The sequence below is a fragment of the Budorcas taxicolor genome, chromosome 21 (genome assembly GCF_023091745.1).
Source record: "Budorcas taxicolor isolate Tak-1 chromosome 21, Takin1.1, whole genome shotgun sequence".
Taxonomy (NCBI): Eukaryota; Metazoa; Chordata; class Mammalia; order Artiodactyla; family Bovidae; genus Budorcas; species Budorcas taxicolor.
Window position 1 is genome coordinate 4,661,041 of NC_068930.1, and position 27,890 is coordinate 4,688,930.

At 36.2% G+C, this 27,890-nt stretch overlaps 1 protein-coding gene across 5 annotated transcripts in view; it reads right to left on the reverse strand.

The window, feature by feature from the left end:
- UBE3A (ubiquitin protein ligase E3A) overlaps positions 1-27,890 on the reverse strand; it is a 92,991-nt gene that overhangs the window by 13,650 nt on the left and 51,451 nt on the right. For 3 of the 5 annotated variants that reach the window (XM_052659709.1, XM_052659711.1, XM_052659710.1), the window contains 3 exons: positions 16,050-16,354; positions 8,223-9,469; positions 214-358 (listed from right to left, as the gene is read on the reverse strand). In XM_052659709.1, coding sequence (XP_052515669.1) covers positions 214-358; positions 8,223-9,469; positions 16,050-16,354 — 1,697 coding nt within the window. The remainder of the gene's footprint in view (positions 1-213; positions 359-8,222; positions 9,470-16,049; positions 16,355-27,890) is intronic. The other 2 variants (XM_052659712.1, XM_052659713.1) reach the window with 1 other exon arrangement.

Here is a 27,890-nt window from a genome sequence, read left to right on the forward strand (position 1 = left end):
TATGTTACTAAGTAATCTAAATAAGAACTTGAATGAATGAGTGATGCAGGATCAATCCCAAAAGCCCACAAATTCAGTCATTATCTGTGATTCTAGTTACTTCATACCAAAGTCTTCTGTTGCTCTTCGTAACTGAGAATATTTGTAAACCTAGTAAATAAATTCTTAATTCAAAAAGATATGACACCATGATCACATCACTAAAATATTTACCAATATCTGGATTGAAGATTTCCTCCACAACCAGCTGAAAAAATTCTTTGGAAACACCTCCCTCATCAACTCCTTGTTCTCCTTCAAATTCCACATACAACTGTTTCTTCAAGTCTGCAGGATTTTCCATAGCGATCATCTCTAGCTAGTGAGTGGAAAAAGTGGAAAGAAGATGAAAGCCAGTATCAGGATGAAAACAAAATAAACTGTAGGGGCAGGAGCAAATACAAGATAATGCTTTTGATATATTTTAAATGGAAACAGGAAGCAAACTGGTAAAAAGCCAGTAAGGCAAAGATTTAGTCTCATAGATAATGGAAAAATAGCATACAAAAGAAACTGGCATAGAATTCTAAAAGGGTTACTTTTTAACTAGTGATCTGATATGAAATTAGAATTAGATTTCCTGTTAATTATGTATATAACAAACCTGGGTTGTAAGATTAGGAAATGGGGAAAGAAGTCAAGATAGCAAAAATGCCTCAAATTATTTCAGGAGAAACAAAGGCGCGTAGAAGTTGACTTCAAAACTGTTGACTTTTAATTCTTTATTAGAATAGAAACTCAAGAATTAAGTCTATCTATTAAATCATAAATAAAATAATCTCAATCAAGAAAAATACATCTAGGGAAGCAGTTTATGGTCTCTTAATAATACTTTAGTATAAACTACCATTTTAATGGATTAGAAACATTTTATATTCACTTTTTTGAAAGCAGATGAGGCATATTTTTGCTGATATCCTTACTCTTAACTTCTTACTAACAGTTATCAAATCCTAGTTTCAACATTTCTTCAACTATAAATCTTTACCAAATGCCTTTTGTATCTATCAAATAATAGTGATTGCTCTCAGTTATTATGAAGTTAATCATAAAATCAACACCATATTCTAATGTGAAACATTTACACTGCAATTTGTCTTATGTATCTGTAATTTACTAACAGCATGCCTGACTCATCATCCATCTTATTTGCCAAAGTGATTTTAAATTTGTCAAAACAGAATAAGGGTATTCAGATTTTTGCAACTATTACAACAAGATTCTTTAAAATGGTTTTGAGCAATGCAAACATCATCAGAGTAAGTATACTACAGTCAGTCCTAAAGTAATTAGTTTAGATAACATCACTATTTGGGACATTCTAATGTGTCTATAAAAAATAAAATCTCATAAATTCAAGATTCAGGTCAGCTGCCCTAGGTCAATGTTTTTCAAGCTGCCTACTGCAATTCATTAGTGGGTAGCTCAATCCATTCAATGCAAACCAAATAAGTGAAAAAAATCAGAATGCATTACACAGTACTGGCATCTACTGTTCTGTGAAACTTCTGTTTCAATTATACATACAGGCAAATATGCACAGGAGTGAAATGTATCTTAGGGGTTGCAATCAAAAACATCTGAACAAAGGCCAAAATGATCTCCTGGAAATCTTCAACTGCAGGATTCTAATTTCTGTGAACTCAGAATCTTTAAGGAATGTCTATCCTGTACAACAGTGGTTTATAACACTTGCAAAATCATTTTTATGCCAAGTTGCATTAAGATAATTTTTGAGACAGTGTTGCTGTGGAAAGATTAAGTTACATACTCTGTATTAGTCCCAACTGTCACTTAATGTTAAGTTTTAACCTTTAAACTTTCACAAAGAACTCAGCCAAGCCTGTTTCCTCATCTGCAAAGAAAAAAAATAACAGGCTAGTACTATTCCTACTGCAAAGCTGTGAAGGCTTAATAAGAAACAATGCATGAGAAAGAGTTCTAGAGTGGGTGATATTTTTAAGATAATGTACATGTTGTTAACTTTTAAAACAATTTTACTCTTTTAACAAAAGATTCTCAACTTCATTTTATAGCCGTAGTCTCAAATTTTGAAAATAACTTCGGGGAAAAAAATAGCTCCAGTTGGAAATCTGTTTCAAGTTACTGGCTATAAAGAATTCCAAGGACTAAGTTAGAATTATCATTTTAGCTTAAATGTGGATTACCCACCAGGCCAATATTCCATACTGCCATGAAATCCACTGCTCATCTCCACCTGCCTACGTTATAGAAATCTCTATCAACGTTTATGTACACCTTTAATACAAAGACAAACGGGCTTCTATCAATTATAAGGTATTTCAACGTGGAAAAATATAATTACCTGTTATTTAATTATGTGTCCTCTGTCTCTTCCTCACTAGCATTTGTGACTGAGAGGTAACTCCATAATCAATGTGACTGATACTTGAGGTCCCTATTTTCCAGTCTTAGCTCTACCCAAGACACTTCATATAGACAAGTGAAGCAATAAACTTCACTCTTAATAACATATTACACGTCTCTCCATTTCCACCAATCATCACTCTCCATCCCCCACCCTGAATGCCAAAAGAATTTAATGCAATATGTTGTATTATTATGGTAATTTTAAAGTAAGGTCACTTTATCTGTTTCAGTTTTATTTGTAAAAATAAGCATACAAATATACTAATATGTAAGTAAATGTATATGAAACACTTGTATGAATTCCCTGTAAAATTAGTACTTGTATTTTATTAGTTCTCAGATTTTTTTTCAGGCTTGGCTGAAAACTTAACAACTCAGCCATTAAAGAACAAAACTATTATGGCTTTAACAACAAAATGACATAGAGCACTTAATATGTCAGCATGCTTTACATGTATCAACTTACTTAATTTTCACAAGAACCTTATCAGGTTGCTAATGTTATTAACCCCATTTTACAGGTGCATAACCTGAAGAAATGAGATTCATAAGCTTGCTCGTTAGTCAGTAAGTGGTAGAACAGAGATTCTAGTTGAGGCAGCAAGCTCTTTACTATGCTCTATTCCTCAATGATTAGCAACAACCTTTTTAAAAATATTGAGTGATTTTCTCTCCCTTATGCACTTCTGTATTTCTCTTTAAGTATATATCACAATAAATATATATTATGAATCGATATATTCAAATGCAAATATTCCTAAAAAGAAGGACTTGAAAAATAGATGGCAACTGAATTTAGTGGTGAAAATTTCCTACTATTATTTAGATTATCAGATATCTAACGTGGTCCTGTAAAATATGGTATCATTTATGACACGAAGTCTATCTTTTACAAAAACTATGTTTGATTGTGGTAACAAACACAAAGCATAAAATTCAGCAATAACTATTTTGACAAAGGTCATTATTAAGGGACTGCATTTATGTTTATTTCTCTTAAAATAAGCACTTCTAGTTCATTATTCAATTGCAAAAGACTTAAGAACTAAATGGCAAAGATAAATTACTTAATGTAGAAGACACATACCATTTAAAATTGAATTTTTTAAATCAAATGCTATCTTGAAGTAGGATATCTGGAAATTGGAAGAATATGTCAATGAATATTCTGAGAAGGAGAATTTATATGCATCCTTCACTTATTTTTATATACAGGTTTTCTTGTTGTCTAGTTACTAAGTTGTGTCCAACTCTTTTGCAACCCCATGAACTGTAGCCCACCTGGCTCCTCTGTCCGTGGGATTTCCCAAGCAAGAATATTAGAGTGGGTAGCCATTTCCTTTTCTAGAAGATCTTCCTGACTCAGGGATCAAACCTGCGTCTCTTGTATTAGATTCTTTACCACATCAAATTATTGACTGGAATAAGATTTTTAGATTATCCAGACACATTTAGTTTTTTCATTTCTCTATAAATTATAGAGATGAAGTTGCTTTATCTTAACTATAAATGTCTGGGTAAGAGCCAAATATATAATCACATCTCCCTGAGACCAGGAATCGTTAGTTCTACTTATAATTCTGCCATTAATTTCTGTAAGTCAGAATCTGAGTCTCATTTTCCTCACATGTAAACTCTAAGGAGTCTGATAAGTTTCACTGCTTTAAACTATTGTTTGGTGCTGAGAATCTACGTAGATCTACTTCATTCTCTTGTTCTACTTAAAGGACATAAACCAAGCATAAAGTTCTTCAACTAGAATCAATCTTAAGAAACTAGAATGGCCACTGCACTAAGCACAATACAGTGAATGTAGAAGATATACTCAAGCATACCAAAGGGCCACAGATTAATCTTACTCCTAAAGAACTACCTAAAAGTAGGTCAGTTGACAAGTAAAGAATCAAGTTTTGTTTCAATGACTAAGGGTTTCTAACAAGGAAAATGCTGGGGACTAGATTAGATAGTACCAGCAAAGTCAAAAGAAAAAAAAAAAAAAAACGGGTGAGTGATTTTTAGAAGAGATTGAGCATGATCTCTTGGCAGTCCAGTCATTTGTCCTCATCAACTTTCATCTTTTTTGGACTCTCCTGTCCAATTCTGTATCTCCTGTTCAGATGTGAGGCGCACAAAGAGGTAAATAACCTCATCACATTAGAAATGTTCTCATTCAGACTGAAAGCTGACTTCTGAGCCTATCTGTCACTGTACTAGGACTTCCCTGGTGGCCCAGTGGTAAAGAATCTGCCTGCAATGCAGGAGACGCTGAGTTCGATCATGGGTTAGGAAGATGCCCTGGAGAAGAAAATGATAACCCACTCCATTCTTGTCTGGGAAATCCCAGGGACTGTGGAGCCTGGCGGGGTACAGTCCATGGGGTCCCAGAAGGGTTAGACAAGACTTGGCAACTAAGCAACATCAACACTGTACTCTTTCCTAAGGAACAAAAAATAGTGAAAGTAAGTTCCAGGGAGAAATATTCCACTAATTTAAGGGTGTAGGGGTAGTTCTTAAAGAATCCTGATATTTGTGGAAAGACAACTGATACATTATCTTTCATTGATTCTTAAAATCTGCTTTTCTGTTTTTACACTTTTATTTATCTGAAATCAGGATATAACATAAAACTGACAGCATCTCAAAACTAAACTGGCATTTCTTTTTAATGGTAATAACAAGTGTGCCCTACAACCAGTGAATGATATGTTAAGTTTGATAAAAATACTGTAAACACTAATAATACTCCTATTGTCATCGAAAACATTCCTCCAAAAACTCCAGTTAGGGAACAATCTGCTACTCTGCTTTGAATTACATAGCACATGAAACCACTGAATACTATTTTTCTTTTAAAATAAAAAGTCTGTAATCAGTAAGTGAAGTTACTAACTCTCCCTTCAAGTTAGTCAGTCTTACAATTAATAAGATTCAACAGAAAACATACTCAAGAGTGCCATATATGTGTAATTTCCAGGACTCATTTATAAACTAATGAGTAGACAGGTTTTAAGGCTTCTTTTAGCTCTTAAAAGACTAAGACTCTATAACCTTAATTATTTAATTACTAATATTGAACCCACCACAAAGTTTCTCATCTCTTCTTCTTTCCCTGGCCGTACTCTGTAGTTCAAAATTAGCAGGTCGTAAGAAAGTGGTTGGGCTTCCAAGGTGGTGCTAGTAGTGGTAAAGTGTCTCCTACCAATGCAGGAGACATAAGAGACACAGGTTCAATTCCTGGGTCAGGAGGATCCCCCGTAGGGCATGGCAGCCCACTCCAGTATTCTAGCCTGGAGAGTCCCATGGACAGAGGAGCTTGGTGGGCTATAGTCCATAGGGTCACAAAGAGTCAGACACAACTGAAGCAACTTAGCATACATGCACACAAGACAGTGGTCAATAGGTTTATTTTGCTTATCAAATTGTGATATAAAAAGATGAGGCTTAAATAAGGCAAAGTAGATCTTTGGGGAACGAGATGTTGGAAATCCATCAGTATTTTCTACAGTGTACCCTGAGAGCGTCACCTTACGCTACTTGTTGTTACATCACCTGCTATGAATGTTCCCTCAACATTTGCAGATTATCAATTTGACTTCCATGATCTATTTTGATGCTTTAAAAAAAAAAATCTTTTCACACTGTTACAAAAGATGGAAAGAAGGGAGGGGGAGTAGTGAAGAGTGGAAGACAATGAGACCAAATCTGTTTAATGTGTGCCCCTAAGCTCCTCAGCAATCATGATTCATCTTTACATCTCTACTGCTTAGCAAAGTGCCTCACATAAAGGGTTTCTGAAGTGGTAATATTCAAGTACAGATGTTACCCAGTGAACACTAATTAGCTTTGATATAATAAGCCAAACATATGGGGGAAAAAAAAATTTGCTAGCATAATTTAAAAGCTCACAGTTAGCTTTACCCTAACACTTGCTCAGAGGAAGTCCTTATAAACCAAAACGGTTATTTGCTCAATATTCTGGAGGTTAATTTTTTAAATAGAATACAATAATTATACAATAAGCATCTAAACTTTTGTAGGTTCTTCATCTTGCTTTACTGGCTTATCGAGGGAATGGGACAGGGGCAGAGGGAGAGAGTAAGGCTCTCAGAAATCTCAGAGGAGAAGGCAATTGGTAAGGGAGAAAATTTTTTGAAACTCTGAATTGAGTCTTACAGAGTTAATTTCATTGCTTTTAAAGGTCAGGTATAGCTTTTGCTGGAAACAGATGAAAGGATCCCAAACTCCAAAAAGACAAAGGTAAAACGTGTAGTTTAAGGATTTGCTCTTCTGTTCTAACAATGCAAATTCACAGAAAGACCTCAACATGCTTTCTATAAAACATCATCACTTCCTTATACAATATCCTATCATTCTGCTAAACTATAGAAAATAAGTTACTAGTTGCCTGAAGATCAGTTATTAAGTGTAGTACATTATTAGTTATTCATGTAGCTCAAAACCACTGAAATAAAACGAAAAGGGCACCAGAAAGCAGCAATGGTAATTACTTCAAGCAACCACTGCCCTTTCTTGTCTCCTGTGAAAAACTGCCTGAGTTTCTTAAATAATGTAGAATCTTCAACACTACAAATATATTTCGTATTAAAAAACACACACACACAAACAGTAACAGAGAAGTACAGAATTCCACACCTTTTAAATTTCCAAGATATCCAACAACTTTCCCCAATGATTTAGTTTTATAAATTCTCAGTTTTAGACAAATCTAATTCTAAAACTAAAGTACATTTTGAAATAAGTATCATTACTTTCTAGTTATCTGTGCCATGGGCTCTTTTCCTTTATAAGTATATAAGACTGACTATATCTTCATTTTAGTTGCCATTAAATTTTAGTTGAAGTTGATGAAATACAACTAGCAATACCAGGTTTACCTAATATTATAAATACAACACCACTCTGTGATCAAGAACCCTCTGACAAAAGTAAATGTTGGTACATGTGATTGGCAACTGGATTCTGTCTTCTAGTCAGGCTTATATTCTTAAATGAGGACAGTAAATTTTTACTTTCTGTGGAGGTAAAGAATGAACAAAAAGCAACATTATCTGAAAGACGGTACATGTATTCTCAGCATTCTCCTAGTTTAATCTCTCTAGACTGGAATGATTATACAGGTACCATTAATTATAAGATTCCTGGAATAGTTGTTTTCCCACAAGTTCCAACCGACTCTAAGGCCCTGCATAGTCCGTATGTATGCTGAAGTGGGAGGAAACCCACAGCCCAGCAGTGCTTTACAGAGACAGAGGGTGACCCAGCGGGACGCTCACTAGCAGAGTGCTCCAGGCTGGGTCACTTCATCTACCTCACAAACTGTACACGATGGAGTTTTTAGACACCACTTCTATTTTATGGTGTGGTATTATCCTACCACTTCTCCCCATTAAGACTTAACATTCACACTTCTTATTGGCTATCTCCCAAGTCCCCTTGTTCTGTGCTCTAAAACATCCACTTCTCTTCTGAATGAAAAAACTTTGGGGGTTAGTTGTCAAATTTAGAAAATTTATTCTTTTCAAAGAGAGAGTTAACCATGATACAAGACAATCAATATTTTGTGGAACATTTATAAACTTGGATGGGGCAACAACATAAGTATAGTACTTACAATAAAAAAGTCAATGCGTTCCTATACTATATAGTATCATATACATTCACCCACCTCCCCAAAAAGTCACTTATAAAATGAATTCACTGAACTGTATTACAGCATGCCCATCATTAGGTACTGGATCTAGAACTAATTTTTAAACAGTAGCCCAACTTACCCGGACAAGTGCGTCATCTATGATATGGTCACGTCTGACTTTGAGTCTCAAATATGGATTCAACTGCTGTCCTTGAACTAAGCTGTAGAGAACAGTAATTCTTCGTTCACTGTACATGCGAATTCTATTGTCATAATATAATCCCAAATTCTTTGTGACAGCATTCAGTATAAAGGGACATGTCATAAAAGAGAACTTGTTCTCGGTTTCTACTTTGAAAAAAGTATAATCTTTATCCATTTCTAGAACATCATTCAGTGGTTCATTAATAAACTCTTCAAAAGGGATAAGTGGTTTTCGACAATCCAGAGTTTTAACAGCAAGTTCAGTTTCCAGTGGGTCCACTCGAGGACCTTTCTTGTTCCTTCTTTCTTCTCCCAATAACTCCTGAAGTGTCAATTCACTGGACTCAGGAAGGGGCTCTTCATCATCTTCTTCATTATGGTTTGTGTCTACCTCCCCTCCTACTACATTTGCATAGTAAACCATTTTCAAGCACTTGGAAGCAGCAACAATAGCATCATCGTCGTTCACTAGATTTCGATTGTTAAAGTCAGTGCTTATGACTTTGTATGTAATAAGCTGCTGAAATGTTTCCATCATTCTCCGAATCTGGTCTGCACTGTATTTAGACCACAGTCTGACCAGTTTTCCTTGGGCTGCAAGGGGTAGCTTACTCATTGCTTTGCAAAACAGAGGCAAAGCCATTTCCAGATATTCAGGACTGTGGAGATTTCTATTCTCCATGACAATAATGAATAAATTCAGATAATTAGGATCTCGGGAGTATACATTGTGATACGTCAAGTCACATTCCACATTAGGTGACAAATACACAAGTGCGTTGAGAAAAGCAGTTTCTATTTTTTCATTAGAGAGCAATCTGGTGTAGACCCTTCTAATAGCCTCAATATCCACAGACACATCATCAGGGCCTAACTTTTGTAAGTTGTTATCTCCTTGTGAGCTATCACTTATCCTTGAGGAAGATGCTTCTGAATCCTCCTCCATAGCTGCTGCAGAACATGCAGCCTTTTCCTTTTCATCTTCATCTTTATCTTCGTCCTTTCCTTGAAGAGATTTCAGTTCTTCCTTGGTATGTTGCTTGACTTTCCGAAAGCTTTGTACCAATGCTTCAGCACTAGAAAAAACTCTTCCAATAACACGAATTAAAGGGGAATAATCCTCTCTCTCTCTACATAATTCAAGAATTTCATACACCATCTCTTCGGTTAGGTAAGTCACATCTAGAAAATCAGGAGAAGAGAGAACATTTATTTTCATAACATACACGCACATTTGCTTTAATAAATTCCAGTGAAAAACAAAATAGCCAAATATTTTACACTAAATACCACTTGTGATTTACAACTATTTTTAAAAAGTGTCTTTGTTTCAACAAACAAAACATGCTTATCTTTTCTCCCCAATGTACTAGTAATAGCAGTACAACCTTACTCATTTTTTCATATTCTATATACATTCTTATACACAGCTTTTAATGAGCTCAAACTCTTTTCACAATGATGGCATATATTAACATGCACCATTAACTGTAAATATGAATCAAGGATATCATGTGCTGATTCATCACATTTCTCACTGTAGACCAGAAACAACAGCTATTTCTGAGAGGTTTCTCATTTCACTACTATTTTCAAAAGACTAGGACTGAGGCAATGTTTTCAGAAAGGTTTCTTCAGAGTCTTCTTTTGGAAACATCCCATGTCCTAAAACCAAACCAGTTCCTTTCTGAGTCTTCCTTTATAGTTTTGTTTTGTTTTTTTTCCCAGGGTGATCATTCTGTGGGTGACGGAGAAGAATTAATATATCACTAACCATACACTCTGAAGTTGACAGATACTGCCATATCCAGCCAAGCAATAGGCTGGAATAAATCTTACACAGGAACAGGAAATAGTTACATAGTAATTAAAAAATAGAGTGGGAAGAAGACAACTTACAAACAGACAAGAGAAACACCGCTGCTGCTGCTGCTGCTGCTAAGTTGCTTCAGCCGTGTCCGACTCTGTGCGACCCCATGGATAGCAAGCAGCCCACCAGGCTCCTCCATCCACAGGATTCTCTAGGCAAGAACACTGGAGTGGGTTGCCATTTCCTTCTCCAAAACATACCACTAGTAGTCACCAAAATTTACTTCCTCTCCTTTCTGGGTACAGAGTTGGACACATTCTCCTTCCTTCCCAGCTTTCTGAGATAAGTGCTACTTTCAAGCCAAGGTTTTTCTCCTTCTGGCTAATGGGATGACACTCCTAAGATGGTTCTGAAAATCGTGTTGAGGATAACAGTTGCCAATAAAGCTCCATCTCTGAATGACTGCGAGAATCAGAACTCTCTGCCAATCCAGGATATTATGATTGGTGGACAAGCTAGAAATAAATTTCCACTGTTTGTAATAAGACAGCATTCTTTCTGGAGTCTACTTAATATTGCAGTCTAGCTGATCCTTACAAGCCACCTTTCATTTCCCCCACCTTGACTTCAGAGTCTTAAAAATACAAGTAATGATTATCTCCCCTAAACTGATGTTACCACTGTTCCTTCAGCTTGTAATATTTAAATCCATAGGAGTTTATTAAGATTTTCTATTATATCCACTCTTCCGTATCAAGAAATAATATCCTAAGGCAAAAATGACAGGAGGTCATGAATGGCCAGACTGAATTCAACTTACTACACATTTTCACAGTTACAATAATGCTAACAAGGTGAAATGCTAATGAAATCACAAAAGAAATAAAAAAGAAGAGAACACTTCAAGGATTTTTTGAGACAAAAATATCTGGAGCAATGGATTGTTACAGACATGAAAAAGTTTGTTGCAGTTTGCTGGAATTCATTTTACTTCCCTCTCATATCTGTCTTTAAACAATGTAGCTTAGGCCTACTTATCAGCTTTCGCTATCAGACTTTTTTGTATCTGCCATTATCCTCTTTCAGAAAAAACAGACAACGCTACGACTCTCGTTATCTTTAATGACAAAATTTAAATCTATATGTATATTCCCTTGAGAGGAACAGAGTCAACATGGAAGGTTATGGAATGCATGAGTACCTAAGAGGAGTGCCACTGCATGAGATACGTTAGAAAAAGAAAACCTCCATGCGTTCCTTCTCTCACACTTTGCTTACTCAAGAAAAAAACACAAGCCCACTCACAAAAATGAATCTTAACACACTATTTTCTAAAACTCCGAGTTCTCATCTTACTCAAATGTTGGTTTATCTTGTGCAACTTAATCTGAGCTTTTATAGTGTTTGACCTTTTCAAAGAAGGTACTGAGTGACTGAAGTGGAAAACAACGTAAAACATTCAAACTCAAAAGTTCCCAATGCTTGGGAACATCATACAGTAAGCAACGTGTTGACTTAACACCTCATAAAACTCCCATGAAGTTCAACTAAGAAAAAAAAAAAACAACTTTAAAATTAAAATTAACTATAATGCACTCATTCCATAATCGATTATCAACTAAGAAAAAAAAATCAGAAAAATCCATCCTATTATCTGAAATAAGCCTATATAATTACAAATTTTCACTACCAAAGCTGAGAAATATACCTCAGTAACAGCACGTTTTCTGTTATGACCTGCATGAATATCAAACAGTGTGTGCTCAGTCATGTCTGACTCTTTGTGATCCCATGGGCTGTAGGCCATCAGCCTCTGTCCATGGAATTTCCCAGGCAAGAAAACTGGAGTGGTTTGCCACTGCCTACTCCAGAAATTCTCCCTGACCCAGGGATTGAACCCACATCTCCTGCACTGGCAGGCAGATTCTTTACTACTGTGCCACTGGGAAAGCCCCAAGGTATAAAAGAAAATGTTTTAATAGTCAACAATTTATTGCATATTATAAGTACTTCAATAAAATAAAACTTAAATAAGAACAAATTATGGGGTACAATAATAAATGTATTTTAAATGAAAGTACAATAAGCAAAAGTGTTTCAATGCCATAGTCAAATAACTACATTAAATAAAAAGGAGTGAGTGAAAATAGCCTTTACAACAGTAAAAAACCAAATTTCACTTTACAAATCAATAGCAAAGAGAAGAATAAATACTCTGGGAAAAGATAATCAAAAAATCTAAGGTTCCATGTATTTGTGTGTGTGTACTCTGATCCTTAATTATTATCAAACATGTCTGGCATTACTCAAAGTACTCAAATGTTTGACAGGTAAGATTAACCAATTACTAAAAGGATATGAAATATTTAATGACCAAACACAATATCTCATTCTAAACTAACAGAAGAAGGTCTATGTTTAATGCTGGCTAATACCCCAAGACTTTTGTGTCTTGAGACATATCAATTTAGTTTGCAGGGCTATATTAACTTACATTTTCTACTGTAATTACCTCTTAACTCCAAAAGAAGGACTAAAATCACTTCATATCTGAAATGTGATCCTCTGAAACTGCTCTCTTCTCTCCAGTTCTCTAATACATCCGGGCAGATACTTTATGTTGGCTAACTCCAAATTCATTCACCAATCTTTATCATGACATGCCATTATGAAAGAAACTGCAAAAACTAAACACTAGTATTCCAATCCTCACTTGCACTTGGGGGACCGATTTATGAAACACGTATGCAGACCTCAGTGGAAGTCTATCAGTAGACTTCTGAGGGTTTGCTTTCCTGATAAATGAAGCAAACATGACTAATTCATATTTTGAGTACAAAAAAAATCATTTATTTTTTATTAGTAGATAAAATAAGCTAACTAGTATCACCATTTCAAATTATGAAAACAAAGATTATAGAGGTATCTGCACATCATGAAACTGTTCTTTAACAAATTTAAAAACCAATGTGCTGTGCTCAGTCGTGTCCAACTCTTTGGGACCCATGGACAGTAGCCCATCAGGCTCCTCTGTCCATGAAACTTTCCAGGCAAGAATACTGGAATAGATTGCCATTTCCTACTCCAGGGGATCTTCTGACCCAGGGATCCAACCCATGTCTCTTAAGTCTTCTGCATTGGCAGGCAGATACTCTACCATTGCACCACCTGGGAACATTTCAAGACCACTTTTCATATTGGCTAGTAAAAATTATCAAACTGTGGAAGAAATAAAAATGACGCACTCCAAATAGTTTTCATAATTTTGAATAAATTATTCAGATATGTTTATTGGAAAGAGAACAAGTGATATATTTTGTCTATTAACTTTAAGAAGATATATTGGTAAAACAATGTTATTGACAAAAATCTTAATATATCCCTTTAATCAAAAGAATGACAGCTTTGTCATCAAATACTTAGAGCATAATTTTAGTGATGTAGATAATTATCGTCATTATGACAAATGGACCCTTGTACTGTCCAACAAATAAAATTTCTTAATATGATTCCTACCTCTACTTTTATATTTGCTTTAGAGTAAAAGACATTTTAAAATGCAAATAATTCGTGAATGAACAGTCCAAATGCTGAACCACCAAAATACGAGATTTTATCACACCACAAATCTAATCTTCGGTCCTTGATATCAGACTGGCAACACAATTCTTCTACGGCCACAATCCTTTAAGAAAAAATCCTTAGGTTTGTTCTATTAAAAACACATAGGCATCTTCTTCTAAACTTCAGTAATCTCTTCCTGGAAAGTGCGAAACTGCTAACTGGAGCGTATTTCCCATTATTTTAATGGGAAAAAAATTACAACAGGTTCTTTAAAGATAATGCAAAAAAACCCTAATTTCTTAATATGCAACCAATCCATGGTAAGTAGCTATTATAAATGACTATCCAGTGAAGACATAGGACACTGTGCTTCCTAATCATCAAATCATAAAGTTGTTAACACTTTGCATGCCGTAAACATGGCTTATGTTATGGACAGCAACGTTCTAGACCCACACACCCTTTTGGTAACACGTCATGCCCTTCAGAACATCTTCAAGTGTTTCTGACATTCTACTAATTCTACATAAAAAGTACCAATATTTTATCCACATAGTGTTTTGCTTAAAATGTTAAGCTGAATCTTTCAGACATAAGTATAAATTAGCTAAAAAGACACTGCATTTTGAGATATAAACATTCTAACATTTGGGTATCCATAAAATGAGGCATTCTACTGAGAAAACAATAATTGAGACATTTTTGTATGATATACCTATATATTTTATGATATATGTATATGTGAATAATACTCTTTAATCTATACCATTTTATACTTAAATTCTCATGCAAAATCAGAGTTTAGGGCAGACTATTCAATATCCAAAACTGAAACTAGAGCCAGCAAATATAATTAGCACTCAAAAGTACTAGTGGCATTGATACATTCAAGATTCCTAGTGGAAACATACGACAGTGAATACAGATGCTACCAGAAAAAGGGGGCGGGAAGAGGAGTGCTGCAGACTGGAAGAACAAACTGTTAAATTATACAGATTTGAGCTTAAATAGTACACGAAGACTGGGACGAACCACTCAGTAAGTACCTCTAATCCAGAAAAAGAACACAGCCAAAAAGAAGATGGGTACACCCATCCTGTATTATAACCCCCAATGGCTTGCTGCATTCAACTGTGACAGCACACCCTACGTTCACAGTAACTGTTGTTCTCGTGATACACGCTTACTGGGAAAATGCACATAATGTGCTGGTGGTTCAGTCGCTCAGTCGTGTCTGACTCTTGCAACCCCAGAGACTATAACCCGCCAGGCTGCTCTGTCCATGGGATTCTCCAGGCAAGAATACTGGAGTGGGTAGCCATTTCCTTCTCCAGGGGATCTTCCCCACCCAGGAATCAAATCCGGGTCTCCTGCATTGCAGGCAGATTCTTTACTGACTGAGCTATGTGGGAAGCCCTACTTTTACATTATACATATTAATAACATTCCCTTATTTATCTAGGGTGTGTGCTAATTCATAGAATTAGAAATATTCACACAATAAAGTTGTATAAAGTTATAAGAATTACTTTATTGTGGAAACAGAGGCTATAACACAACTACATTTCACTAATTAATTTAAACTTGATTCAAATGACGGACGGTACTAAAAATTTTATAGAGATTTAACTTATATACATCTTAAACAAAAAGCTTTCTCTTTAAAACAGAATTACCTCTGGGCAGGGCTGTCATTCATTCAGAAATTCAATTAGCTTGTTTCTAATACTGATTTGCCTTCACTGGGAGAAAGAAAGCTTGGGTGATTAAAAGAAAAAAAAATTTAACAGTTTCGGAATACAGGATTATTTAGACAGCCAAGTAAGGCTTGGGTAGAGTCTACCATTGTTAGGTAATGATTCTTGGCAGTATGAGTGTGCTAAATGCCTGGGAGAAGGTGAGCATGATACTGAAAGAATAGATCAGAAGGAAAACCAGTATTCTTCAGGTAACTGTTACAACATTTGCTGTGTCTTCAGAAATAGAAGCTCCTCTTTCTGCTCCATCTGCTATATAGTGCTCAGGTTCCAAAATAAATTCCAGATACTTAAGCCAGCTAGTCTAAGCTAATTGATTTCATGGCCAGTCTGTGTGATTAACTACTATGTAATACATTTTTCCTAGTGGGAAACATTTAATATTTCTAATCAATCCATTAAGAAAGGAACTTTTGGAAATATAATCTGCTTCTAATTAGAGACCATAAGAATAGTGAAAGAGTTAAATCATTAACTCAATTATTATTTAGGTCTGCCCTTTTCAACATAAAAATCAATTCCACTATAAACATGTCCTAAGCAAATGACAACAGTTAACACCTCACACATTTTGAAAATCTCTAATTTGGTTTTCAGTCAAAAATTCTCAATTAAAAATAGAACAGCTTACCTTTAAAATCATCTCTTGCTCCTTGCCCGTCCTTCTTGTTCATTTTTATGTCAGAGCAGTTGTTAGAGGCACCTTTAGAGTTTTCAAGGTAAGCTGAGCTGGCTCCTTTCTTGGAGGGATGAGGATCACAGAGTTTTGCATTAATCTTATAAAGCTCGAGGGCTTTAATAGCTGCTGCATTGTTATCCATACGACGAAAAGTTGGACAGGAAGCACAAAACTCATTCGTGCAGGCCTCATTTCCACAGCCCTCAGTTAACTGGTGGTAGTAGCGTTCTATTAGATGTTTTGCAGCTGCTCGCTTCCTGTACCAGACATTCAAACAATAAGCACAGTGATTAGTACAGCTCTCAGGTACAAAGCTCAACAGATCATCAGCAAGGCGAAGGCTAGTCAGGCACTGAAGTAATAACTTGCACATTAAGATGAAGTATAGAAAATGGAGATGCACTACTTACACAAAACCTTTATCTGGAGAAATATTTGATAGCTATTTCTTAAGACCTATGAATATCAATGCTTGTCAAAATACTGTTTTCATAGACTGTGCTTTCCTTTGGCTTGGTGAGTGGGGCTTGTTTAATGTGTTTTAATTGTTTAGCACAACAGCTGAAAAGTTTTGTGGGTAAGAGTTTTAGTATGTTATCACTTTAAAATTAACACTAAGAAAATGAAGAGTCTAAAGTACCATTCCAGCTTTCTTTTATATAATCCCCATTTTGTTTCAACATCTGTAAATACTTGATTGATAGGTAACACAGAACTTCTATGTGGAACAAAAAAGACTCCCCCCTTTCACTATATGGAGAATTTAAAAAGATATTTATAAATAAAATATTCCAAGCTTGTTATTATATTGCAAGAAAGTGGCTCAAAACATACTACCCTGAACCCAAAAGGTGTCATTAAACCTTACCATAATACCATTAATACCTCATTAATACCATGTCATGGGAATATCAAATATTTTAAATTCTCTTTAGAGCAAAATCTTATATCCCTCTTACGTTGTGAGCTTAATGTATGTGAATGAATGTTTCATTACTGCTGTTCCAGAAGACCTAGCAAGGTCAGTGAAAGTGAAAGTGTTAGTCCCTTAGTAATGTCTGACTCGTTGCAACTCATCGACTCGTTGCAGGCTGACTCACTGTAGGCTGCAGAACCGACTCATTGGAAAAGACCCCAGTGCTTGGAAAGATTGAAGGCAGGAGAAGGGGACGACAGAGGATGAGATGGTTGGATGGCATCACCAACTTGACAGACGTGAGTTTGAGCAGCTCTGGGAACTGGTGATGGACAGGGAGGCCTGGCATGCTGCAGTCCATGGAGTCACCAAACATTGAACCCAACTGAGCAACTGAACTGAACTAACTGAACTGAGACTGTAGCCCACCAGGCTTCTCTGTCCATGGAATTCTCCAGGCAAGAAAACTGGAATGGGTTGCCATTTCCTTTTCCAGGGGATACTTCCGATCTAGGGATTTAACCTGGGTCTCCTGTATTACAGGCAAACTTTACCATTTGAGCCACCCAGGGAAGCCCAGCAAGAATACTGAAGAAGGGGTTATTCGTCAAGTAAGAAGCTGGACTAGATTTCTATCTTTACAGTTTATTCAAATCTTAAGATCTATATACTTCTACTACTATTGATGTGATAAGATGACCATAACTTTGAGTAGTCTACTGATTAAAAAAACCCATAATTTATAGCTATTCCTTTTGGTTCCAAATACACATGTAGGAATAAAAACATCAAATAATCATAACTAGAAAAAATAATTTACCTAATTTAATTCTTAAGATGTTCTTACAATTATCTCACAAACATGTAGGACTAAATGGCAAACAGTATTAGAGTTTACATCTTGTTAATCGTGAGATACATCTTGTTAATCATGAGAAACGGAACAACTCACAAGAAGACAATTAAGGGACACATTAGTAAGTTCAATTTTGTCTCAAAAGTAGGACTTTGTCTCTAAACTATCAAGGTAAGTGACAAACAATAATAAACACATTCAATTCATTCTGCCGCTCTGTTTTTCAGATGTTCCATGCAAATTTACCACTCACTACATGCAAATAGAGGAAAAAAGAAAAACCCACAAAATGCTCTTAAAAACTGCATGAACATGACTTGAGATATCTTATTATATGCAGTTATAAATAATTCCACTCCTGAAAATTAAAATATATTATTCCAAGTATATCATTGTGCAAAGTATTAAAATGACAACATGTAGAGAGATATAAAGGATCTATAAGATTTATGCCACACATTGCTGCTTCTTCAAAAATGCAATAGCTTTCCCTAGTGAGAAGATAAATATGAATTTTATTTCTGGCGGAAAATTATTAACATGCATCAAAAGTCTTAAAAATGAATTCGAGGATCAACCATATGAACCAAAGATCCCATTTTTGGTGAAATAGGGCAGTTTTGCAAAATACGATGTTTCTACAAAGCCTGGGAAAAAACTGACATGCCATAAAAACAGGAGATTACTAAAAGGAACTGATAACCATTCACACAATGGAACAAATAAAAATTATCATGATCTGAATTTAGCATAGACCATTAGTTGATCTTTTAATTGTAAAAGTCAGTTACAAAGTACTGTCATAATTAGCCTTTTTTATTTCAAAGTGTTAATAGCCATTTCTCTGAATGTGATTGGATGGGTTTTTAAAATTATTCTATCATGTTGCTTGTAAGTTATTTTTTCTGTAACAGTACTTTATTAAAATTAATGAATATGAAAGAGGAAATGTTAGTGGTTTTAAAACTTCATATATGTGATTTGAATGGCTTCCAGGTTTACTAAATTATCAATGTGATTTTTAAAAGATTAGTTTCAAAGTTCAAAATACCAAAAATATTTTAGCTATTTGGGCTTTGTTCTTTAAAAAAAGAAGTCATATACATAACGCTTTTGAATGCAATGCATAAACAAGTGTGAACACCAAAAGCAGAACAAGACTGAGAAATCAGAAAACTGGCTCTAAGTCTCACAGTAACTGCACTATCGGGCCTCAGTTTCCAATCTTTAAGGCTCCTTTCAGTTCTAAATCTGTAACAGGGAGGTGAGCAAAGTACTAGCATTTATGGAGTAGCTGGTAACATACTGGACATACTGCTAGGCACCATAACACAGGTTATCTCATCTGAGTTCCATGACTCTGAGGATTATTGTCAGTCTACAGCCAAAAAGGGACACAGAGTCAAACCATGTATCCAAGGTCACACAAAGGTAACTGCAGAACAACTCGGATAAAAACAGGAGTCCAAGAGGCCTTCCAGCTTCAGAGTCTAAGTCGACTATGCTGTCTTACAGAAGGTGATACATTTCAATTCCAATTCTTACTAAAAAACTTTTATGGAAAAAAATATCCCATAAATAGTATGTAACTGAAAAAAGTAAAATGCATTCTGAAAAACCATAATTTGAATCTCATTTATGGAATATCTGGCATCACACAAGAACACAAGCTTCTTGAGGAACAGGTAGCACTCTATTCAGCAAAGTAAACATATCTATTTTTTGAAGACCTAATAGGCATTTTACAGATACTCTCACTTTGGAAGATGGTAAACCCTGTAAGTTAAAAGCTCACACTCGGGCCAGAATGTCCAAGTTCACATGCTGGCTCTGCCACTTAGTAACTATGTGACCCTGAATACCTTTACTTAAATCTCCTGTGTCTCAGTTTCCTCATCTTAAAAATGACGGTATATAGGATTATTATGGCTGTGAGAGAACTGAATGAGCTACTATACATATAGAAAGTCCTTAGAACACTGCGCAGCACGCAGCGTAAGCTCGCGTTGGCCACCGTCCTTGTCGTAATTGTTGCTACCACCCTAAAAGTCTGCATTATGCTCAGAGGAGTCACAACTAACCACACACCTTGCAAGAGGTCTGAGCCCAGGTCTGACCCCAAACCTTGGGCCTTTAATACCGTTAAGAATAGATTTAAGAGTAGGCCCCTCTATTTGATTCACTTCTACCCCAAGACTTAGAAACAGCAGCTAGACTGATGAGACAAGACTGAACGGCCAAGCCAGAATCTCCATGTTATCAGTGGGATCAACCATACCAAATATTTTTCTTCTTCCCTCACTTCACAGACACCTGGAATTACCTGTGCACAATTCTGTATCCCCATCTAATTAAGAGCATATTAAAAGGTCTAGACATTGGGAAATGTGTATGTTAATAATGACATTTTGGTAAATAACCTGTACAAGATTAATCCCTGTACACTAAGAGTTACCAACTCAAAGATTATGGACCAATCTGTTATCTGTTTTTTTAAAAGCTTTGTAGGCTAAGAATTGTTCTTAAATTTTAAATGGTTGAGAAAGTCAGTTTAGAAAAGTAGTATATCTTGCAACACGTAAAAATTACATGAAATTCAAATTTTAGCATCCACAGTCTTACTTAGAACATAACCATGCTCATTCATTTACATGCTGCCGACTGCTGTTTTCACACTAAAGTAGCATAGTTGAGTAGTTTTCAGAGACTGTACAGTCTAGCCTGCAGAGCCTAAAATAAATACCACCAGGCCGTGACAGAAACAATTTCCCAACTCTTAATTTAGACACTGTGCCCTCCGCCCTCCAGTGATGCTTCCATCCAATCACGTGGCCTCCTCACTCTTTTCAATCAGCAAATCAGTGCAATAAAATGTGTAACTCCCTCAAATGTGAAGAAAGAAGGGAAGGAGGAAAGGAAAGGTAAAGAAGGGACAAGGAGAGACAAAGAGGAGGAAGAAAATGAGAAAACAGGGAAGATATGAAGAAAGGTCTTTTCCCTACTGGTTCCTTCAGTGACATATTATGGGTCATTCAAAACTATCCCAAGATGGGTTCTGGCTTACTTTCCATAATTTCCTTACATCTTACTTTTATTCTACGTGAAAAACAAACCAAGTACTTTATAACATACTGACTTTTTATAAAAGGTACTTTTTCTTATCAAATCCTGTGAAACCATCTAGTGAGAGTGCTCTCAATGATCGTGACTCTTGACATTACTTACACATTTAAAACGAACAGTACTTTCCACTGACTTATTTTATTTCTATGAATCATTAAGACATGGAATAAATCATATGTTCTATGGAATAAATCATATGTGGAGGGCAAGTTACTCTAGAAAACTTGGCAGAAATCTTTTTAAGAATGGTTTCACCTTCAGGGAAAGGGATGTCAGTGACTCTGAAATGTATCGGGATAAAAAAGATGGATTGATGAATAAAAGAAGGGTAGATATGTGACAAAGCAATGTAAATAATAAAAGCAGGATCTAGATGACAAATGAGATGAAAAAATCTAGTAGAGGTGATGGAATTCCAGCTGAGTTACTTCAAATCCTAAAAGATGATGCTGTGAAAGTGCTGCACTCAACATGCCAGCAAATTTGAAAAACTCAGCAGTGGCCACGGGACTGGAAAAGGTCAGTTTCCATTCCAAATTGCAAAGAAAGGCAAAACCAAAGAATGTTCAAACTACCACACAACTGCACTCATCTCACATGCTAGCAAAGCAGTGCTCAAAATGCTCCAAGCAAGGCTTCAACAGTACATGAACCAAGAACTTGCAGATGTTCAAGCTGGATTTAGAAAAGGCAGAGGAACCAGAGATCCAATTGCCAGCATCTGTTGGATCACAGAAAAAGCAACAGAGTTCCAGAAAAACATCTACTTCTGCTTCACTGACTATGCTAAAGCCTTTGACTATGTGGATCACAGCAAACTGTGGAAAATTCTTCAAGAGATGGGAATAGCAGATCACCTTACCTGCCTCCTGAGAAACCTGTATGCACGTCAAGAAGCAACAGTTAGAACCAGACAGGGAACAACAGATTGGTTACAAATAGGCAAAGAAGTACATCAAGACTGTATATTGTTACCATGTTTATTTAACTTGTATGCAGAGTACATCATGCGAAATGCTGAGCTGGATGAAGCACAAGCAGGAAACAAGATTGCAGGAAGAAATATCAATAACCTCAGATAAGCAGATGACACCACCCTTATGCAAGAAAGCAAAGAGGAACTAAAGAGCCTCTTGATGAAAGTGAAAGAGGAGAGTGAAAAAGTTGGCTTAAAGTTCAACATTCCAAACACTAAGATCATGGCATCTGGTCCCATCACTTCATGGCAAATAGATGGGGAAACAGTGGAAACAGTGGCTTTATTTTTCTGGGCTCCAAAATCACTGTAGATGATGACTGCAGCCATGAAATTAAAAGACTCTTGCTCCTTGGAAGGAAAGCTATAACCAACCTAGACAGCATATTAAAAAGCAAAGATATTACTTTGCCAACAAAGGTCCATATGGTCAAAGCTATGGTTTTTCCAGCAGTCATGTATGGATGTGAGAGTTGGACTATAAAGAAACCTGAGCACCAAAGAATTGATGCTTTTGAACTGTGGTGTTGGAGAAAGGACTGCAAGGAGATCCAACCAGTCAATCCTAAAGGAAATCAGTCTTGAATATTCATTGCAAAGACTGATGCTGAAGCTCCAATACTTTGGCCACCTGATGTGAAGAACTGACTCACTGGAAAAGACCCTGATGCTGGGAAAGACTGAAGGCAGGAGGAGAAGGGGACGACACAGGATGAGATGGTTGGATGGCATCACTGACTCAATGGACATGAATTTGAACAACCTCTGGGAAATGGTAAAGGACAGGGACACCTGGCATGCTGCAGTTCATGGGGTTGCAAAGAGTCAGCCATGGTGGAGCAACAAAAAGATGACAGGCACATGGCATCAACTTATCTGCTTGTTTGTAAATTTTTAAAATAAATCATGTGGGGAAAATACTGTTGTCATATTGCAACTTTTTTAGAGAACAGATCAAATAAATGGCAGAGGGAAGGAAAAGGAAAACCATCATCATCAATGACACAAATACCACATTTGCTGACCCAGTTTCTGGAACAGTCCAGTACTTATCAGAAACAAAAAAACTCAAAAAAACCCTGTAATAATAAGAGTTATACTCTGATCACATTAGGTACCACAACTTAATTTGTCTATTAAGGAAACAAATACGAGAAAAGTATGCTAACGTTCCTGTACCAACAGCAAACCACTGAAGTCAGAACCACTGAAACAACTGTCAGCAATATAGCATGGAAGTTGAAAATGATCTTAAACTGAACTTAATAGGAAGCTGGAAAATAAACAATAAATACAAGAACAAAGAAGATGAAATAAACAGCAACTATCAGAGGACGTCCCTGAGTGGTTAAGACTCCACACTCCCAATGCAGGGGGCATGTATTTGATCCCTGGTTGTGGAACTAAGATTCAGCATGCTGCATGGTGTGACCGGAGAAAAAAAAAAAAAAGCAACTGTCAGAAAGTGAAGATGTATCAGTGAACAATGAGCAAACAAGACTGGAATTAAAATTAAAAAGAATGACAGAATTTAAAAGAATCAGAAACTGTGACTGCAATGTAAAAACTACTGGTGGACAAAGTATAGAATAATGGAAGGAGATAAAAAAGGCAAAGATCAAAAGAACATGTGACTGTTAAGTATAAGGACTTTGAAAATAAAGTCAAATGATGATGTGAGGAATCAAGATGTCAGAGATAAAACACAAAGGGCCCAAGACTTGTATCATCAGTCTATAAAGCTAATAACCACTGCTTACTAGCCTCAAAGTAAGCAGAACACCTTTGTTTCTTTTAGGATGTTACCTCTGTAAATGTGCCATCCCCTTTCCCAAAGTTTTACTTAACATAAAAAAATTTTAAGAATTACCAATGTTATCCTAGATATTAGTAGGCCTTATAGAAACAGATCCAATGAAAAAACATCTGTGACACAGCTATGATCAGATTTAAGGTAGTATCTGTTACAATGGACCAAAATGAATTATTAAATTATCTGAATTGTGAACTCATTATTACCATGATCCAAACAATGAACCATTAACTGCAGAATACAATATAGTTTCCACCAAAAGGTTTTTACTTAAATTGGTACATTTTACTTTAGAAATATGTTTAACAATAACTCCTGAGTACTCTTTTACTGAGGTTTATAATCTCACTGCCTAAATAGTTTCTTACACAGTATACACAGAAACTGTAGAAAAAACTTATATAAAATTACTCATCTTAAAAAATTGCAAATAGAACTCCCTTATGACCCAACAATCCCACTGCTGGGCATACACACCGAGGAAACCAGAATTGAAAGAGACACATGTACCCCAATGTTCATCGTAGCACTGTTTATAATAGCCAGGACATGGAAACAACCTAGATGTCCATCAGCAGATGAATGGATAAGAAAGCTGTGGTACATATACACAATGGAGTATTACTCAGCCGTTAAAAAGAATTCATTTGAATCGGTTCTGATGAGATGGATGAAACTGGAGCCGATTATACAGAGTGAAGTAAGCCAGAAAGAAAAACACCAATACAGTATACTAACACATATATATGGAATTTAGAAAGATGGCAATGACGACCCTGTATGCAAGACAGGAAAAAAGACGCAGCTGTGTATAACGGACTTTTGGACTCAGAGGGAGACGGAGAGGGTGGGATGATATGGGAGAATGGCATTCTATCATGTATACTATCATGTAAGAATTGAATCGCTAGTCTATGTCTGACGCAGGATACAGCATGCTTGGGGCTGGTGCATGGGGATGACCCACAGAGATGTTATGGGGAGGGAGGTGGGAGGGGGGTTCATGTTTGGGAACACATGTAAGAATTAAAGATTTTAAAATTAAAAAAATAAAAAACTATTAAAAAAAAAAACCTTTTGGTTTTTTAAACAGCGTGACATTTTAGAGTGAAGTATAATAAACAAACAATAAAATATATCCATCCATCTCCCTCCAATTAAGATCTGAAAGGGAAAGGAATACAAAGCACATGTTGACATTACTGTAGAGCAACTACTAATTCTCTGTGATGATCATGAAATATGGTCTTTGATTTCTGTTTCTGATTCAAAGACAATCAAGACAAAACTTGTCCCATGACTAATTATACACTTGAATGTCTACCATGGATCAGGCAATATGCTGTAATTTCTGTGATAAAGATCTGGCTGGCTGGCTATTTTGCAATTCTAGATAGCTGGATCACCTATAAAATAATCTTTTTGTTAGGGAGCTCAGAAAAACTTGGATTTAAAAACTTAATAGATTTAATATACACTGCTGAGAAAACACCTAGAGTTCTTTCAAAGAACAAGACAGATCTTTTAATTTATACTAAAGATTATTTAATATATATCAAAGTTAGTTTTGTATAGATGATAAATGAACCCATAGGTATATTCCTCCATTAACTGAACTGTACAATGACTAAATTATTTGAGAAAAGATAAAAAACTAACCAGCTAACCAGAACTGAGTCAGCAGGATGGAGAAAAAGGAAGCACCAGACAGATTAGTAGTTTGTCGCTCAGTCGTGTCCGACTTTTTGCCACCCCGTGGGCCCACCAGGCTCCTCCCTCCATGGGATTCTCCAGGCAAGAGTACTGGAGTGGGTTGCCATTTCCTTCTCCAGACAGATTCTTCCACAGAAACTCTGACTTAAATGTGATGCCAAAACTTTTTTGAGAGCTCCAAAACCTGCAGAAAGCTGCAGGTACCCCCAGCAAACTCAAAGACTAAACCAGTCAGAAATGTGTAAGAAAAGTTATTCCATATCAACTGCCTCAACCTCTCCCCAAGTAGCACAGTTCACAATAGTGATGAAAAGCCTAATTTGCAGCATCACCCTTGATAAGGGGAAAAAAAAGAGACAGAGAGAAGAATTACGTCCAACATTCCAGTTTTTCAAGGGGCTGCACAAGGGACTAGTTTCTGTCTAGCCTAACCCAGAGAACTGGACCCAGAATACACTGGATGCCAAGGGAAGACAAAAGGCAGGTCTCTGGCTTGCTGTAGACCCAGAGAACCGTAAGTGAGACAGAAAGACACAAGAGAGGGCAAAAGACTATACACTCTTGAAAAAAACAACCAATAATAAACCCTTTCAATTGGGAAATTACAAGGACAAATCCAGAGAAGATGCACCCCCTGAAAGATTTTAGAGGTACCAAGATTCTCTAGCTACGCTGAATGATGTGATCCTCCCCTCTATGAAGCGAGTCCATGAAGAATGGAAGAGAAAGTGTTTTCCAAATGCAAAATCCACAACAAGAAGATACATAAAAAACAGAATCACAATCCAGTCAAATGAACAAAATAAAGTTCTAGAAAATGACCTTAAACAAATAAGGGTTCTACAAATTAAAATGACAAAAAAAAAAACAACAACAACAAACCAATAAAATTGCCATAAGGAAACAAAGTACAACAGAACATAAATAAACAACTGGATGAAATCATGAGGCATGAACAAAATGAGAACATCAACAAAAAGAAGAGACAAAAAAGGAACCAAACAAAAATTCTAGAGCTGAAGTATACAATAACTGAATTGAAAAATTCACAAGAAGGGATCAATGTCAGATTTGATCAAGCAGAAGTAAAAAAAAAAAAAAAGTCAATGAACTTGATGGGTGAGTCTTTGAAATTCTTGAGTCAGAATGGAAAAAAGCAAAAAAAAAAAAAAAAAAAAAGAAGAAGAAGAAAAGTGAAGAAAGTCAAAGGGACTTCCGGGATGAAATACCATCAAGCTGACCAACATATGCGTTGGGGAATACCAGCTAGAGAAGATAGAATGAAGCAAGCTAAATGAAAAATTAATAGCCAAATGCGTCCCAAATCTGAGGAAGAAAACGGACATCTAATTTTAAGAGGCTCAAAGGACTCCAATTAGGATGAAGAGTCAGGCACAACTGAGCGATTTCACTTTCACGCACTGGAGAAGGAAATGGCAACCCACTCCAGTGTTCTTGCCTAGAGAATCCCAGGGACGGGGGAGCCTGGTGGGTGGCCATCTATGCGGTCGCACAGAGTCGGGCACGACTGAAGCGACTTAGCAGCAGCAGCAAAGAGACACATAGTAAGATGCAAAAGAGAGAATCCTGAAAGCAGCCAAACAGAAACAACTGGTCACATACAAGGAAGCTATCATAAGACTATAAACAGACTTATCAGCAGAAATCTTGCAGGCCAGAAAAGAGTAGGATGACATTCACAGTGCTGGAAATAAGTAACTTCCAACCAAACGCAATATTATTTGGCAAAACTGACTTTAAATGCAAAGGAGATATAAAGACCTCCTAGCATTAAAAAAAAGCTGAGCTAGTTCATCACCATTAAACCTGCCTTACAAGAAATGCAAAAGGATACACAACAAAACAGCATCTGAAAATATAAAGCCTTCTGGTAAAGGTAAATTTATAGACAAACATAGAATCCTGTAATACTGCAATGGTGATGAGTATATCACTTTATATTCAGGTAGAGTTAAAACAGAGCAACATTTAAAAAAAACCAACTCAACTATAAGGACTTCTCTGGCGGTCCAATGGTTAGGAAACCACCTGACAAGACAGAGGACGCAGGTTCAACCCTGGTTAGGAAACTAAGATTCCAGCTGTTGCGAAGCAACTAAGTTCTTGTGCTGCAACTACTAAGCCCACGCATCACAACTAGAGAGTCCATGAACCACAAGAAAAGATCCGATACGATGCAACAAACATTCTGAGTGCTGCAGCTAGCACCTGACACAGTCAAATAAATTAAGTATTTTTTAAAACCTCTGCTATATGTTAATGGATATGAAACACAAAAAGGCGCGATTTATGTCATAACAAAAAGGAGAAACCTGTAAAGTTTTTGTATGCAACTGAAATAATTATTTGTTTAAAATACATCACTAGTATTGTAA